Raw genomic sequence first — 14,604 nt, 5'->3', positions numbered from 1 at the left:
GTGGTTTGTCCTTCTATTTAGGTTTTTTGTTTTGTTTTCCTTTTGTGTTTTTTGGAACAATCGGCAAGGAGGTATTATGAATCAGCGGTGCGTTTAAATAATGCAACAAGCAGGAAATTATAATGTAAAACATTAGCTGGAAGTTTATTTTAATGCCTTTGTTACAACCGGGAAATATATATTCTTGGCTACTCCTCCGGAGTCCAGCAGTTGTGAGCGCACTTGTGTTTATGAGAGCAATTGGAACCAAAGTGAAAGTGTTCACGACAAACCCACCTTGTCTGTCCCTGGTAGTTGGCATTTCAAGATAGACTGCCCCTCGACTGGCAGGCTCTGTGCAAACATCAGAGCTCAGAGACGTCCATCTTCTCAAAAAAATGTTTGCCGAACCTGCTTCCGCTCAGCAGAACAATGTTAATTTATTCTGTATGAAACAGTCCTTCCAATTCTCACCTTGTGGTAGCTGGTCTCCAATTGCGCACTTAATATCCAATGCATATTTGTTTATTTTTTTCTGGCTATAGAAACAGGACGTATAAGCCCTGGGTGTATAGCTAGGCCTCGATTTAACGATCGTTCGATTAGTGACTATTCAAAGTTATGACGGTGATGGCATTTATGACCATCACAGCATCCCTGAGGTCATGTGATCAAAATCAGGGCAGTTCGCAACAGGCAAAGTCAGGAAGGGAGAGCTGCACTCACTTAACAACCTTGCGATTTGCTTAGCGACATGGCAAAAAAAGTCATAACGTTGCCTTTGACTCCCTTAGCACCTGCTTCGCTTAGTGAAAGAAGTTCCAATCCCAAACGGGTCGTACAACAAGGACAAGCTTTGAGTTTTCTCAAGGCACAAAGGCAAACAATTCCACCCCAGCGACGAGTCAACCCTTTTTTAAATCCCTGATTTGGTCCATGTTGTTGGGATCTTAAACCCAGTCTAGAAATCTGGCTGAGATGAACAACAAGATCGTATCACATGTTGTAACACATTACTGCCTCCTTTCTCTGCATTTCTGCAAAAGAATCCAGCCAATCACCCGTTATTTGGAGTGTTGTACCGACGGAAGGAGTGAGAGAGAAAGGATGCAATGGGAGGGATAGAGAGAATAACCACTTCTGTTTGTATTGCAGACATGGGGAAACGCTGAGTCAGCTTCAACTCTTCTCGTCAACCCCATCAAAGCAAGCATTTAAAAAAAAAATCTGCATTCTTGCTAGCACATTCGGCTAAATATCACCTAACCTGGGGGTAGGCAACCTTGGCTCTTTTATGACTCGTGGACTTCAACTCCCAGAATTCCTGAGTCAGCCATGCTGAGGGAAAAGGGAGAGGAATTCTGGGAGTTGAAGTCCACGAGTCATAAAAGAGCCAAAGTTGCCTACCCCTGACCAACCGGTAAGATCCCTTTTACAAGTGATCCTCGATTTACAACATTTCATTTAGTGACCGTTTAAAGTTACAACAGCACTGGAAAAAGCGACTTTTGACCGTTTTGCACATTTACGACCCCATGGTCACATGATCAAAATTCAAACCCTTGGCGACTGACTCATATTTATGACGGTTGCCATGCCCTAGGATCACGGGATCCCCTTTTGCAACCATCTGACAAGCAAAGTCAAGGGGGGGGCGCATTCAATTTAACTGCAGTGATTTACTTAATAATGGTTGCAAGAAAATGGGGGCAGAAATCACTTTTTAATAACTGTCTCGCTTAGCAACAGAAATGTTGCACTCAATTATCGTAAATTGAGGACTAAATGTATAATCGAGCATCCATTGCAACTACCATCCTTTCCTCCCCCGGAATAAACTATGGGGGAGAAAATCACCACTGAGTTTGCCACAAGGATGCACAGCACCAAATGACAAAGGGATCTTGCCAACAGTTTCTGTGTTGTTTGTAATTTTTTTTAAAAAGAAAATGCACACCATGTTCTGCAAAAGCACGAACGTCTTGTATGAATCCTCCTTCTCCAACTTACTGTTCTCCGGATGTATCAGTCTGGGCCCAGGGCAGTCTGGAAGTGATGGGCAGTGTAGTCCAACCTGCCTGGAAGGCAACAGGTGGCAAAAGCTAATTTTAATCAGCAAATATAGAGATGAGATTAAGGCAGGAATCCTCCACCTGGTAATGTGAGATGGATATATTAATCCGTCTTTCCTTGGCAGATGTTTCTACAAAGAGGTAACTTTAAGACTTGTGGACTTCAACTCCAGAATTCCCCAGCCAGCACAGCCCTTCCCCAACTGATTGGAGAATTCTGGGAGTTGAAGCCCACAAGTCTTAAAGTTGTCAAGATTGAATTACCTCTAGTCTACGGTACCTGCCAACTTAGTTTCCTAACAACATGAGAAGAGCCCTGAAGGGCCAACTTAGCCAACCCCGTCCAATAATCATGGTAGCCAAGTAGATTCACTGTGGCATCTGAATCAACCGGTGTTTCAATGCCTGGTAGGAAGCCTGCGTTGTCAGTGGTCCTGGAACCAAGGGTCAAAGGGTGCCTCTCTGCATGTGACCCAGCATCCTCTTGACCTCCCCTTCCACTCTCATGAACTTGAGTTTCTTCCAGGGGTTGACTGTCTGTCGGCGGCTGCACTGAAGATCTTCCAGGAGCAGCCCCAGATGTTGCTGCACCCGGTCCCGGTCCCAAATGGGCAGGTTCTTCTGGACCACGTTCAGGATGATGGCCCAGTAGTCGGACACATCTGCTCCTATGGTCAGGTAAATGAGCACGCGGAGGCCGTCCTGGTTCTTGCGCAATTCGTGCAGGGCTTGCTTGCCTTCTTCACTGATCTCGTTGAAGTACAAGCTGGGGAGGAGGAAGAGGAAGAAGAGAAGGAAAGCTTTAGGAGCTAGAAGCAGGACAGGTCCACATGAACTGACCAGCCAGCTCCAACGGGCACCCTTGGCTGCCAATTCCAGAGACAGCAATTCTGGAAGTCATCCCCAACAGATCTGAAAGGGTCAGGTTGGAGAACATCACGATAAAATGGCATTTTTATTTACCCATTTGTATCCCACCTTTTATTATTTTTACAAATAATTCCAGGCGGCAAACATATCCTATACGCTTTCCTTGTCCTGTTTTCCCCATAACACAACAACCCTGTGAGGTGGGTTGAGCTAAGAGAGAATGCCTGGCCCAAAGTCAGCCAGCCAGCTTTCATGGCTAAGGCGGGACTAGAACTCGCCGTCTCCTGGTTTCTAACCTGGTGCCTTAATCATTTACTCATCACTTCTGGCTCTCCAGAAATGATAGTTGCCTTGAATTTGAATTGAATTGAATCCAGAAATCATAGTCTCCTTGAATGAGACTTTTTTTTTAGTTTTTTAAAAACTTCATAAAATGACCAGCATCCCACAATGGCAAAAAACACCCACCCATTTAATTGTTCTGCTTCATCCTGCTTTGCATCCCAACACAGTCCAAGCTAGCTTGGTAGGATACATCTGAAAAGTAAGGAGATGAGATTTTTATGGGCTCTCTTGCACTTCCCATTTAAACTGTCACACACCCCTATTCCAAGCCCGCCATCCAGTGTTGTATTTTCTGCTTTATGGACACTCAGATCAAAAATTCTCAGTTCTATTGACTAATTACCAGTGAAACCCCTTCGTCAAAGTAAACTATAAATAGACTTTTGGCAAAGAAGTTTCCATAATTCCATGATGTGCTCCTGAGGTTCTACAGAGGACCAAAAGGTGAGGGTACAGAATTTTGAGTTCCTCAGTGATGGACTTCTTTCAAAAGCCAGCCCAGTCTTCCAAGGCTTTCAGTTGTCTCCTGTTCCCTTCCCTTCTGCTGTGAAAGTCAAACTAGATCATGGGGGTTTCCTTCTCTCTGCCCATGATCTTGGGACCATCAAGGAGACACCCTCTGCCAAAATTTATTTATTTATTTATGAGACTTATATTCCGCTTTAAGTGCAAGCACTCTCTAAGCGGTATACAACAGTAAGCAATGTATATATATATATATATATTTACATTGCCCCCAACAATCTGGGTCCTCATTTTACCTACCCCGGAAGGATGGAAGGCTGAGTCAACCCTGAGCCGGTGAGATTTGAACCGCTGACCTGCTGAACACAGTCAGCTAAAGTGGCCTGCAGGACTGCACTCTAACTGCTGCGCCACCTCGGCTCTTATTAAAAATTAAAAATTCTCAGTGACCCAAAGGCGTAAGAGAACTCCAGACACACATGCCTTGGATGTTCAACTAAGAAGTGGCATGGGAAACTCACTGCACTTTTTCCAGCGTTGCGTGTCTCTTGGCCTCCTCGACCAGGGCCAACGCAGCTTCGTCAGTCAGCGAATTGTAGGCCACATCAAGCTCCTGTAGGTGCTGGTTCTGAGCCAGGTGCTGGGTGATCACCTTCACGCCCTGATTCCCCAGGGAGGTGTGAAGGAGTGAGAGATTTCTCAATGAGCTGTTGCCAGCCAGGCCTTCAGCTAGATAGAGAGCCCCCTCCTCAGTCAATGGATTATCCGCAAGTCTGAGGAGGACACAGTAAACATCAACACAGGAGACGTCATCACCTTTTCCACTGCCCAACCTCCTTTAATCAGATGTCTTCTAGATGGGCTGACCCATAGATTCCATCATTCCTGCAATCCCAAGAATCTTTTGCCTGATATGTTTGATGTTTGTTGAGAAGATCAGTAGTAGAAAAAGAAAGCATCTCCTTCCACAATTCTGCTATCTTCTCTCATTGTTGTGCCCTTGGTGCCATCCAGAACTTTGTATATATATGGTCAAATTTTGTACTGGCCAATCAAGAGTGGTATCTTGCTGCTTTGGCAAACATTACTTGCGTGTTTTGTCTACAGGGTGCATGCTACACTCATAGGTATGCTCCAAGAACATCAATCCAACAAAACAGAAGGGCTGGACTATCCTGCATCCCACGTACCCATCCAAGGCCGATTACAAATTCACCCATCCCAACCTGCTGTTCTCCAGAAAAGTGGAAGGCGCTGAAGACCTGGTTCTGCCAGCGGGCCTGGGGAACTCAGAGTGGGATAGAGCCCAGCAAATGGCTAGTTTAATGTGTGTTGCCACTGGGCCAGAGGGCTGGGGGATTATTATATTATTTTATTTTTCCTCTTGTTATTTTATTTTTATAGGGTGTTTTTTTACTGATGTAAGCCACCTTGAGTCTCCATGTGTGAGTAGGCGGCGATGCATATTTTCTAAATAAGAAATAAATAAAAAATATTCCTCAACAGTAGAGTTGCAAGCAAAGCTTCTCTGGAGAGCAACAGGTCAGAGAGAGAGAAGGGAGAAATTTGTTTAGATGGAACATCACAACCAAGTCAGAGAGCTGACTGGGTCTAGAGAGACCAGCTTCAAACCAGCTTTGATGTCTCTCACCCGTTCTTTTCACTTTCTGCTTTGAGCTAAGAGTTTGGTTTCGACCTATAAGTCATCAGAAATATAGCTCTCCTTGTCTGCCTCGCCAAGGTGGAAGCCATCCTCCCACCCAGCCTTCACACTCACCGCAAGGTGTCGAGCACACATTTGTCATGCAGAAGCAGATTCCGGATCTCCTTGCACGCCTCTGGACCCAGACTGTTGAGCTGCAAACTGGAGGAGACAACAGAACAATGTTGGAGTTGCAAGTCCAGCATCCTAGGTCAGCTTCCTTGATGTATCGGGCTGGGCTCCCTTTGACCAGGCTGGCAAGGATGATGGGATATGTAGTACCCCAAAGCTGGTGGAAGGCTGCCCTAGGAAGCTTCTCGGCTCTCAGACTCATCTTCAGTTTCAACCATAAAATGACTTTCTAACTTTCTATCTGATTTTGCCACCTCTGGTCAAAGTCAAGATTGCAATTTTTTAGCCCTTATAAAATAACGGCATTGGAACTGATTTACCAAATGACTACCGAATTTCCTAGGCATTTTCTGCAAATAATCTATTTTCAAAGGGTTGGGAGGAGGGGTGGTACAGGATGTTCTCTTCAATTTGCTGGAAACATCTGTATTTTCTGCTCAATCCTTTAAATTCAGCATTAACTTCCCTTCAAATAAATACGGTAAACGTGCCAGAAAAGCAGGATGTCTTAAGAACGGCACCTTGGTATGTCTAAGGAACCAAATGAATTCACTTTCTTAAAAAAACAAAAACATGAATTAAAAAAAGATGTGGGTTAAACGCACATCGTTATGTAAAAAGGGAGGTTGAAACTTTGCTGCACTCTAGGAAGTTCCTTAGATTTATTTGCATATAATAATTGAAGCTTCACCCCGATGTGAATTGTGTGGATCATGCTCAGTTATAGCACTGTAACTCACTGGAGTTTCTTGCATCGTAGCAAAATAGGGAAGAGGGTCTTCAGGCTGCCGACATCGAGATGGCAAGAGGCAAGATTTAGCTCCTCGACGCTGTGGCTCGTGGTGCCCACCACTGAAGCCAGGACTGCACATTTGAGAGGGGTCATCTTGACCGAAGAAAGGTTGATGGTCCTCAAGGACTGGATAGCCTCCGCTGTGAAACGTTCGTTCTGGAACTCGTGTAAAAAGAAGAGATAGTCCATCAGCTCGGATGGCGGCAAGCCCTTACGGCTATTCCGGATGACCGTTTTCTTCATGGCCTTGGCAATCTCAAAAGCAGCCAGATTCTTGATAGGACAGCCCAGTTGATCCAAGATGGCCCGGTTACGCCGTGACAGCAACCCACCCATGAAGATGGGGAAAAGTTCAAAGACCTCATCGTCGGAAGCTTCATCTGGGTGGCGCATGGGGCCTTCCACCCCAAGAATGCTGAAGTTGATCTGGTCCAGGACATCGTCATTGAAGTAGTCCTCCTCTTTGAACATCTCCACTGCCATAGTGCGAGCAATGGTATCACGGTCCTTGGTACTAAACCGGCTGAAGTAGCGGGGGAAGATCTTGATGAGGTTGAAGAGAAGGGGCAGGATGCGCAACGGCAAGAATTTGGAGACCACGCTGAGCACCAGGGCCACATCTTCGCCGACTTTTCCAATAATTTCAGAGACTTCCTTGCCCACCCGTTGCACCAGGGTCTTCTTCTCCCCCAAGACCACGTAAAGAGCTGCCAGGTACTCTTGCATGGCGGGGATAGTGAAGACAAAAGTGTGTTCCTTGCCTGATTGAACACAGGGGGTCAAGAAGAAGCGGAGAACGTCGCTCCGGAAGGTGTTCAGGAGGTTAAGCTCACTCTCCGTCTTCATCTCTACCTCAAAACAGCGGCGGAGATCCTTCTCAGTAAAGCAAGTCTGTCGAGACATCACCCCTTCATAGGCCAACTTGCCCACCGTCTTGGCCACATACTTCATCATGGAGATGTTGGAGGGATCGGTGCTGTCCAGCACTTCCCCACTAAAGTTGAGCCGTAGGAAACTGGTGTAGATCCCCGTCAGAGTTTGAGTTGGAGGAACCGTCTTGGTAAAATAAAGGAAGTGCAAGGTAGTGCACACCAACCAGCAATAAGAAGGAAGGAAGCAGGCAGCCATAATCTGGTTGTGCCGCTCCAGATTCCTTGACAGCATCTCCAGAAGGTTGTCCTGCTCATTTGCCTGCTCTGCCGTGGGGGGACCAGCGATTCTGACACACTCCGGCTGCCTTAGGCGCATCTGGAAGTAAAGCTTCTGGAGGTTGAGGTCCGAGAAGCCACAGACTTCAACGTAGCGTCCCACAAACTTGCTGGGGATTCGACGTGCCGCCGAAGGGCGAGTAGTGACAATGATGCTGGCCTGGAGGAACGGAAATCAACTGGAGTTAATCACAAGTCACAGACCCACTGGTGTTTAAATGGCATTCATGGTGGAAAACAGCAGGAGAAGGGCGAGATATGAAATTATGAGTCCTCATTATGGGACTCCTCAGTACAGAACCGGTGCAATTTAGTTTCTTCACCACTCATCATTATCATCTGTAGTGGTTAGTAACCAATAAAAGAGAATCTTTGTAGCTCAGGGTTGAAATGAGGAGTCCTTAGTGCTCTCTGAGCTTGGTTGTTTTCTTGCATGACCCAACTAGGTAGTATCATCAGTGCTAGAAGGGAGCGGGTGTAAGGACCCACCCCACTTTGCATCTTAAGAAGACAGAACTCTTGGAATAATTCTTCCAACAGGAATCCTTTATTAAGAGAAAATGGTTGCAGGCATACTAGACAGGACTTGGGGTCCAAGCTCTCCCATTCAAGGTTTTAAGGGGTTCCCCAGTAGTCCCACCCAATCAACCCCCCTTCCAGTGATAGTTTCAAGTATCACAATTCCACTCCCTTTCTTCTTTCTTCCGTCTGGATGGAGACTTCAGATAACTACATGAAAGGCAACTTCCCTCCTTTGGTATGTTAACGCTTCGAGGTTACAATAAACACACATTCAGCATTCAGCTCTTTGAAGTGTAAAGAAGGAAGTGAGGGCCATAAAGCCCCTTTGTTCTCCCCCTTCTCTCCCTCTTATGGCAGAATCCAGAGAAGGCAGAATTGGGAGTTTCTATATTTGATAATTTAAAGATGAAATATAATTGGATTCTGACAGCGGGGTTTTGCTCTCTGAAGCCCACTCCCTTCTAGCACTGATGATGTTACCTAGTTTGGGTAATGAAACGTCTGCAAGAAAACCACCAAGCTCAAAGAGAACCAAGGGCCCCACAGTCCTCTTCCTCCTCCGCCACCTCCTCTCCTCAAATCCCACTTCCTTCTAGCACTGACTGTGTTACCTAGTTTGGGTGATGAAACGTCTGTAAACCCACCCCCCCAAACTCAGAGAGCACTAAGGACCCCTCATAGTGGTTAATGTTCATTCCGTTTCTATCCCACTTGTCTTCCAATTAGTTCAAAGCAGATTAAGTAAGGGATGGATAGGCAAAGATCATCCAATAAAATATATTTTAAGCATTTGCCCTAAGCAAATAAAAGATGATTGATTTCCACTACTTCATAAAAACTAATCCCATCCAAAGCAACTCTAATTTGCAAATCTCAAGGCTACCCATCTGAGCTGCCTCCTTGGTGCAAGCAGGGAGAAAGAAAACACAAGAGGGAGGGCACAGGGTGGTTATCTGCCAATCCCTCCCCACAAACCTCAGGCATCATGTACTTCCTGAGCAGGTTGACGACAATAGCAGCTGGCAAGGTGGGTTCATTGGGGTCACCACAAAGCTCAGTGCGGGCCAAGCGAAAGTCCAGATTGAGGCGGTCAAGGCCATTGAGGATGAAGAGCACCTTGAGGTTGCTGGAGCCAAGCAGTGGAGCCACATCCCGGAGGTGGAGGTATTTCTTGGTCACTAGACGGCGCAAAGACACGGGGCTGTTGCCCTGCGAAAGGTCTTCACAGGAGAAGGGAAGGAGCAGCTCAAAATGAGGAAGGTGCCCATGACACCAGTCCATCACCATCTTCTTGATGAGGGTGCTTTTTCCAGTGCCCACCGTTCCATAGAGGACCACATTCTTCACTTCTTGCCCACAGGGATCCTCGTCAAAAAGGTTCTGGAGACCAATGGTATGACAGCAAGAAGCCTGGAGTTGGTTCTGGATTGTCAGATCCGTGGATGGTTTCAGGATTTCCTCCAGGGAACTTTCCCGGATCACTGGATCAATGTGGGTAGCATCCAGAGCAAAGGAAGGCCCAAACTGCCTCTCCTCATTGGGCTGCCGGCAAAACCAATCCGCCAGGCTTTTCTTGTGTTTTTGGATGGCTTCTGGGGAGGAACAAGAAAAGGAAAGGTGAGAAGGAGATTAAGTCCCTTGTTATTGCTTTCAAAAACGTATCCCTAGACATCGGGATACATGGGTTGTATCTGATGGACTTTCATAACCCATCAATCCTCAGAGGAAGGAGGTCCACAGGTTTACCAGAAGTTGCTACGTTCTTCGGCACTCGCTGGTTTGACTTGGGGGAAGCAGGCCGAGATGTTGCCTCTTGTGACATTCCCTGGTAATGGGTGAAGTTCCTGTGGAGGAACAAAAGTGTTAGAAGAATGATGTAACTCTGATGCCAAGATTTGTGGGCAATACTACCAAGTGGGCCCAGAAAAAAAAAATAAGCTGAAATGAAATCACATTTCATTATCTCTTTACTCTCTTATATTTCATTACTCCATTCTCTCATCATATTCAAAACTACATTACAAAGGCAATTTTTGGAGGAGCTCTGGAGGCTACAGATGTTCTTGGGAATCAACAAGAGTGTAAGTGTAGGCCACAATCCTGCAGTAGATAATGGCCATAGCTTTGCAGAAAAAAACCTGTTTCCAAGCAGAAGACTATGGCTCCAATCCCTGAATATTAAGGTAAAAGAGGGAGTGGTAGATGGAAAAGACCCTTTTCTTCTTAAGAGTCCTCAAAACTCATGTTAGATGGAGTAGGTAAACCAACAGACTGCTCTGGAACAAAACGGATCCTTGGTGCTGCTATTAAATATTAGAACTTTCTAGAGTTGGCTTCTTGTAACCCCTGGAATGAATTCCAGAAGGCTGCTGAGGAAAGGTTTTTCGACGCCCCAAGATGGCAGAACTCAGAAGCTTTTCCAAGATGGAATAAGAGCAGGGGAGCTTGCATGATCCTTCAGTCAAGGTTGAACCACAATTCCCAACCTTCTCAGGTGGCCTGGAGAATAGCAAAGAATGCTGAGAGCACAACATCTGGAAGGTCATCAATTCATCTTCTTGGCATGCTCTGAAGCTTTGCCTCGGCCTATGGGATGACTACTCTCAATGCTGAATCCCTCACCCGCCCACCCAGGAGCCAACGTCTTCCTTAGAAGAAACATCCTGTCCACCTGGAGCTGAGACCTCAGAGGTGTGCTCTTACCTGAGTGGAGATGCCAAGGAGCACCGAATCTGATCTAGGTAAAATATTCTTTTGAGGAGTTGGCTTCTCCCTGTATCACAGATCAAAGAAGACCAAAAAGAAAAAAAGAAAGCAATTATGAAGCTATCCATTTGTTTCAGACAATTTACATGTTATACTTTAGCAATTTATGAAGCAGGGGGATGGCGTTCTGCTTAGCCCACTTTGAGGAAAGATGTTGCACATTTTTGCATCCCATGACAGGACTCCACTGAAGTCCACAGTGAGGCATGACTAAGCCAGAACATGTAGGGAGCCTGTGAAACATCAGAACTTGACATGATTGATGAAATAGCTGCGGGAAGTGTTATCACTCCCACAGGGTGTGGTGAAAGGATTCTGTCTAATCCTAACCCTCCCTTAATCCCAGTTGTTGAGTCACAAGCAGAACAGAAGCAAATTAATAGATAGGGGGAAGGCTGAAGAACAATTAACTCAGAAGTGGTCTTGAAGGCAGGAAAGAATGGAACAGAATCTTCCCTGTTTGCAAGGAGGAGAAGAGTTGGTCCAGAATTTTTTAAATTTGCAATCGCTGCAAATTTAAGATGTGTGGACTTCAACTTTCAGAATTCCCCAGAAGTTCACATATCTTAAATTTGCTGAGTTGAGAAACTGTGGTCCAGAAGCTTTATGATTGAGCGAAAGAGAAGAAACCCACTTCATTTTGAAAAAGTAGGATGGTTGTAGGTGAAGGCTAGTTTTCTTTCTTTCTTTCTTTCTTTCTTTCTTTCTTTTTCTTTCTTTCTTTCTTTCTTTCTTTCTTTCTTTCTTTCTTTCTCTCATTCATTTCCAACTTCAATGGATTCTGGAGCAAGAGGCTCAAACCCTTGGAAGTCTTGCTTACAAAGATCCTCCCAAAGTTGGAGACAAGTCTTCCTCTCCCTTCTTCAGACTTTAATTGGCCCAATGGGAGCAGAAACATCCAAATTAACACCCCCCCCCCGACTCGGAAAAGAAAGGAAAAATAACATGTCCCGAAGCTCCCTTGCCATTCCAACCCTTTCTAACCCAGAACCCATCCTTGCTTACCCAACATGAGATCCAGGTGTCTTGCCAGCGATGCAGCCCCCCTGCTTCTCCCTCTAGGGGTTCTGGCCTTCACTCGACTGTACTGGACCCCCATCTGGGGAAGCCAGTGCCTGAAAGGCATGACGCCAAAGTCCTGTCCTTCAACTGAAAAAGACATCAAGAGTCAGAGGTCTTGTGGCAAGGACTCTCCTGGTGCATCCTAGCCCAGCATGCTCAAAGACTGATTTACGGAATTTGCCCTGGGTTGCTGGCACAATCTCCCCTTTTAAAACCAAAGGACAGATCATAACAGGATCCAGGGAGAAATTATCACCCACGAGTTGAATGCTACTCAAGTAGAGTCTCACCTTGTGGGTCTTTCTACCTCTTACATCAATTGTTCTGATTTCAATCTAGTGGAATCTTCATAAGCTCTTTCTGGTCCAGTTTGCAACAGACACATTTTGCACAAAGTAGAACATAACTGTCCTGGATAATTCCCATCCCTTGGTGTCTCTTGTCCTGCTTAAATTCCAATGGTCATTGTTCTGGAAGAATCCTTTCCTAAAAGCACCTTCAGGATGAAAATGACTTGTTGCTTGCCAGGACCTCAACTTAGAAAGGAAAATAAACTGGCCTATTTGAGCTCAGCAAAAAGCGGTTTAGACGGCGACCCACCACACACGTTCGCCCAAGATCAAGACCTCCAAGGCTCACTTTGGAGTCAACTCAGCCACCCGTGTGGATCGTTGTGTTTCCTAAAAGAGTTTTACCCTCTGCCACGCTGGGATGGCTACCAGATGTCACTTACCAAGCCATGCACCAAGCAAACACAACAGCAAAACATAAAACTCACAGTCCTCACCAAGAAAACTCAAATCCTTGCGGTGGGTGAAAAGAGAGGATTGATAGCAGGAAGCCAGGAAAGAGAGAAAGAAGAACTGGAATATATCTGAGGATCTGCAGAACAAGTTGCTTTAGAAAAGCAGGTTTTTTTTTTTTAAGGAACTTTCTGTCAAAGGCACACCTTCTGATCTACAGCTTTCTCTAGGAACAACTCTTGAGATCCAGAATCTGAAGGGCAGACCGGTTTGTTTTCTCCTATCAAATGCCAGGCTGATTCTCTCTGCCAGTTCTCCTCCTCTGGCCCTTTGCCTCTTAAAGTCACAGGACAGAGAAGGTTTCTGAGCAACTCAGAAGAACACCTTGTGGTTACAGCAACTTCGATAGCCGCAGCTTCCTTGAAGAGCCAAGCCAGATGAACAGAAGACAAGCTAGGAAGCCATCACAGTTTCTTAACTCTGCTAATTAAAGGAGGATGAAAGTACACATGGAATGCTAAACTTTGCCACTCCCATTTCTTGGGCAAAATTGTGCTCCTTTGGCAGAGGTTTGGAGGCAGAAAATTCCTTGCCGGCAAGAAGAATTTTCTTCGTTGCCCCCTCTTGCTGAATAAACCAAGCACAAAATTTTATATTGTTTCTGCAAAAAATTCATGTTGAAACTTTGAGGTCACTCCAGAAAAAGGAGAGGCAAAACTGTCTCTCTACTCAGGACTTTGAGGGGCCTGATCCAAAGGTTTCCTGACTCTTAGCTACAAGACTGAGATCCTGAATAAGAAAAAAAAAAGCCTCTTTTGCCTGGAGCTTGTTTGACTTGTAGGTAGCGACTGCAATGTAAAAGTGATTTACCCTTCTGCATTTGTTTAATTTTGGTTGTAACTTCCCAGTTTAGGCTACAGCGCTGGGATTTCCTGCCAGTACTTACCCGGCACAATGGGTTCAGCCAAAATCAAGGCAATGGTGCCACCTACTGCAGTGAGAAAGTTGCACAAGTCTCCCAAAAACCCACACGTTCATTCAGCCATTTTTGGATTTATTTGTACTTTTTGGTCCTTAGGCCTCAGTTACTCCGGAAGGAGCAAGGACGCAAGAATCCATTTTTGGCTTCCCTGCCCCCTCAGCATCACTCCTCGCCCCCCCCCCACACACACACCCCACACCGGCCCGACACGCACAGCTGCGGCTCCAGCTGCGCTCTCCTCTGGCTGCGAACGAATGCGGAAAGTCTCCGGTTCGCCCCCTCCCCCAAATCGCGCTGACCTTCACAGCTTGAAGCGCATCGACCCTTCCCCAAATCAAAAGGCGGCCAGCACCCCCTGATGCTGGGAAGAGGTCCGCTCCGCTGCTGCCCCCCCCAAAGACCCCGAACGAAGATCCCCCCCCCCGGGAGCCTTTGGAGTCACCTGAGACGAAGAGGGTCTCCGGCGGGTGGTCGCAGCCGCGGCGCGTCCGGCTTCATGGGGGACGGGCCAGGCTGGCTCTCCCGGGGAGCTTTGGGGGTTCGCTTGGGATGGGAGAGGCAGGCAAGGCGGTCCCCTCGCCCGGGCCAGCCCTCCTTCCCTCCGCGGCTGCTCTCGGCCGGCGCGGTTTCCTGCACCGCCCGGGCACTTCCCGCTGGCTGGGCCTGCCTTCCCTCGCCGCGACGGGTTCGGCTTCCCAAAAGCAGCCGGCCGGGAGGGGCGGTGGCTGCTGGAAGCCATCCCGGCGCCTGCAGGGTGTCTCCCTGGCCCCGCGGGGCTGCTCGGGCCCGGAGGCGAAGCGCGGCCGGCAGCGGTGCCAGGGAGACGCGGGGGCGGCCGAGGGCTTCCCAGGAGGGCTGGCGGCGATCTCGAGCCCTCGCCCGGACCGACTGGCCGATCTCCGTGGGGCGCGGGCTGTCCGGGAGAAGGGCATAAGAGGAGCCGACTTGGTCAGCCTAGTCAAG

The 14,604-nt window shown here is 47.1% G+C and overlaps 1 protein-coding gene across 6 annotated transcripts; it reads right to left on the bottom strand.

The window, feature by feature from the left end:
- Positions 1 to 123: 123 nt before the first annotated feature.
- NLRX1 (NLR family member X1) lies at positions 124 to 14,566 on the bottom strand. Of its 6 annotated transcripts, none has more exons than XM_039350607.1 (9): positions 14,084 to 14,566; positions 11,860 to 12,003; positions 10,792 to 10,861; positions 9,835 to 9,932; positions 9,064 to 9,680; positions 6,306 to 7,726; positions 5,509 to 5,595; positions 4,253 to 4,504; positions 124 to 2,817 (listed from the first exon to the last, which is right to left on the bottom strand). In XM_039350607.1, exons 2-9 carry the CDS (start codon positions 11,978 to 11,980, stop codon positions 2,499 to 2,501), a joined length of 2,985 nt encoding a protein of 994 aa, XP_039206541.1. In that variant the 5' UTR covers positions 11,981 to 12,003; positions 14,084 to 14,566; the 3' UTR covers positions 124 to 2,498. The 6 variants fall into 6 exon arrangements, 5 of the variants coding, with proteins under 5 accessions (XP_039206541.1, XP_039206540.1, XP_039206542.1 ...); XM_039350606.1 differs by lacking the exon at positions 14,084 to 14,566 and adding an exon at positions 12,207 to 13,813; XM_039350608.1 differs by lacking the exon at positions 14,084 to 14,566 and adding an exon at positions 12,704 to 13,813.
- Positions 14,567 to 14,604: the final 38 nt, after the last annotated feature.

The sequence above is a fragment of the Crotalus tigris genome, unplaced genomic scaffold, assembly GCF_016545835.1.
Source record: "Crotalus tigris isolate CLP2741 ecotype Arizona unplaced genomic scaffold, ASM1654583v1 scf7180000018340.3345759, whole genome shotgun sequence".
NCBI classification, from domain to species: domain Eukaryota; kingdom Metazoa; phylum Chordata; class Lepidosauria; order Squamata; family Viperidae; genus Crotalus; species Crotalus tigris.
The sequence above is the reverse complement of the archived record's forward strand: the minus strand, read 5'-3'. Positions and strand labels throughout refer to the sequence as shown.

Excerpts from the sequence above, each read along its gene's own strand:
- NLRX1 (XM_039350605.1), bottom strand. The coding sequence starts at position 12,016 with ATGTCTTTTTCAGTTGAAGGACAGGACTTTGGCGTCATGCCTTTCAGG. Across the intron at positions 10,862-11,859 it reads ACACCTGGATCTCATGTTGG|GGAGAAGCCAACTCCTCAAA; the intron begins GTAAGCAAGGAT and ends TCTGTGATACAG. Across the intron at positions 7,727-9,063 it reads GGAAGTACATGATGCCTGAG|GCCAGCATCATTGTCACTAC; the intron begins GTTTGTGGGGAG and ends CCGTTCCTCCAG.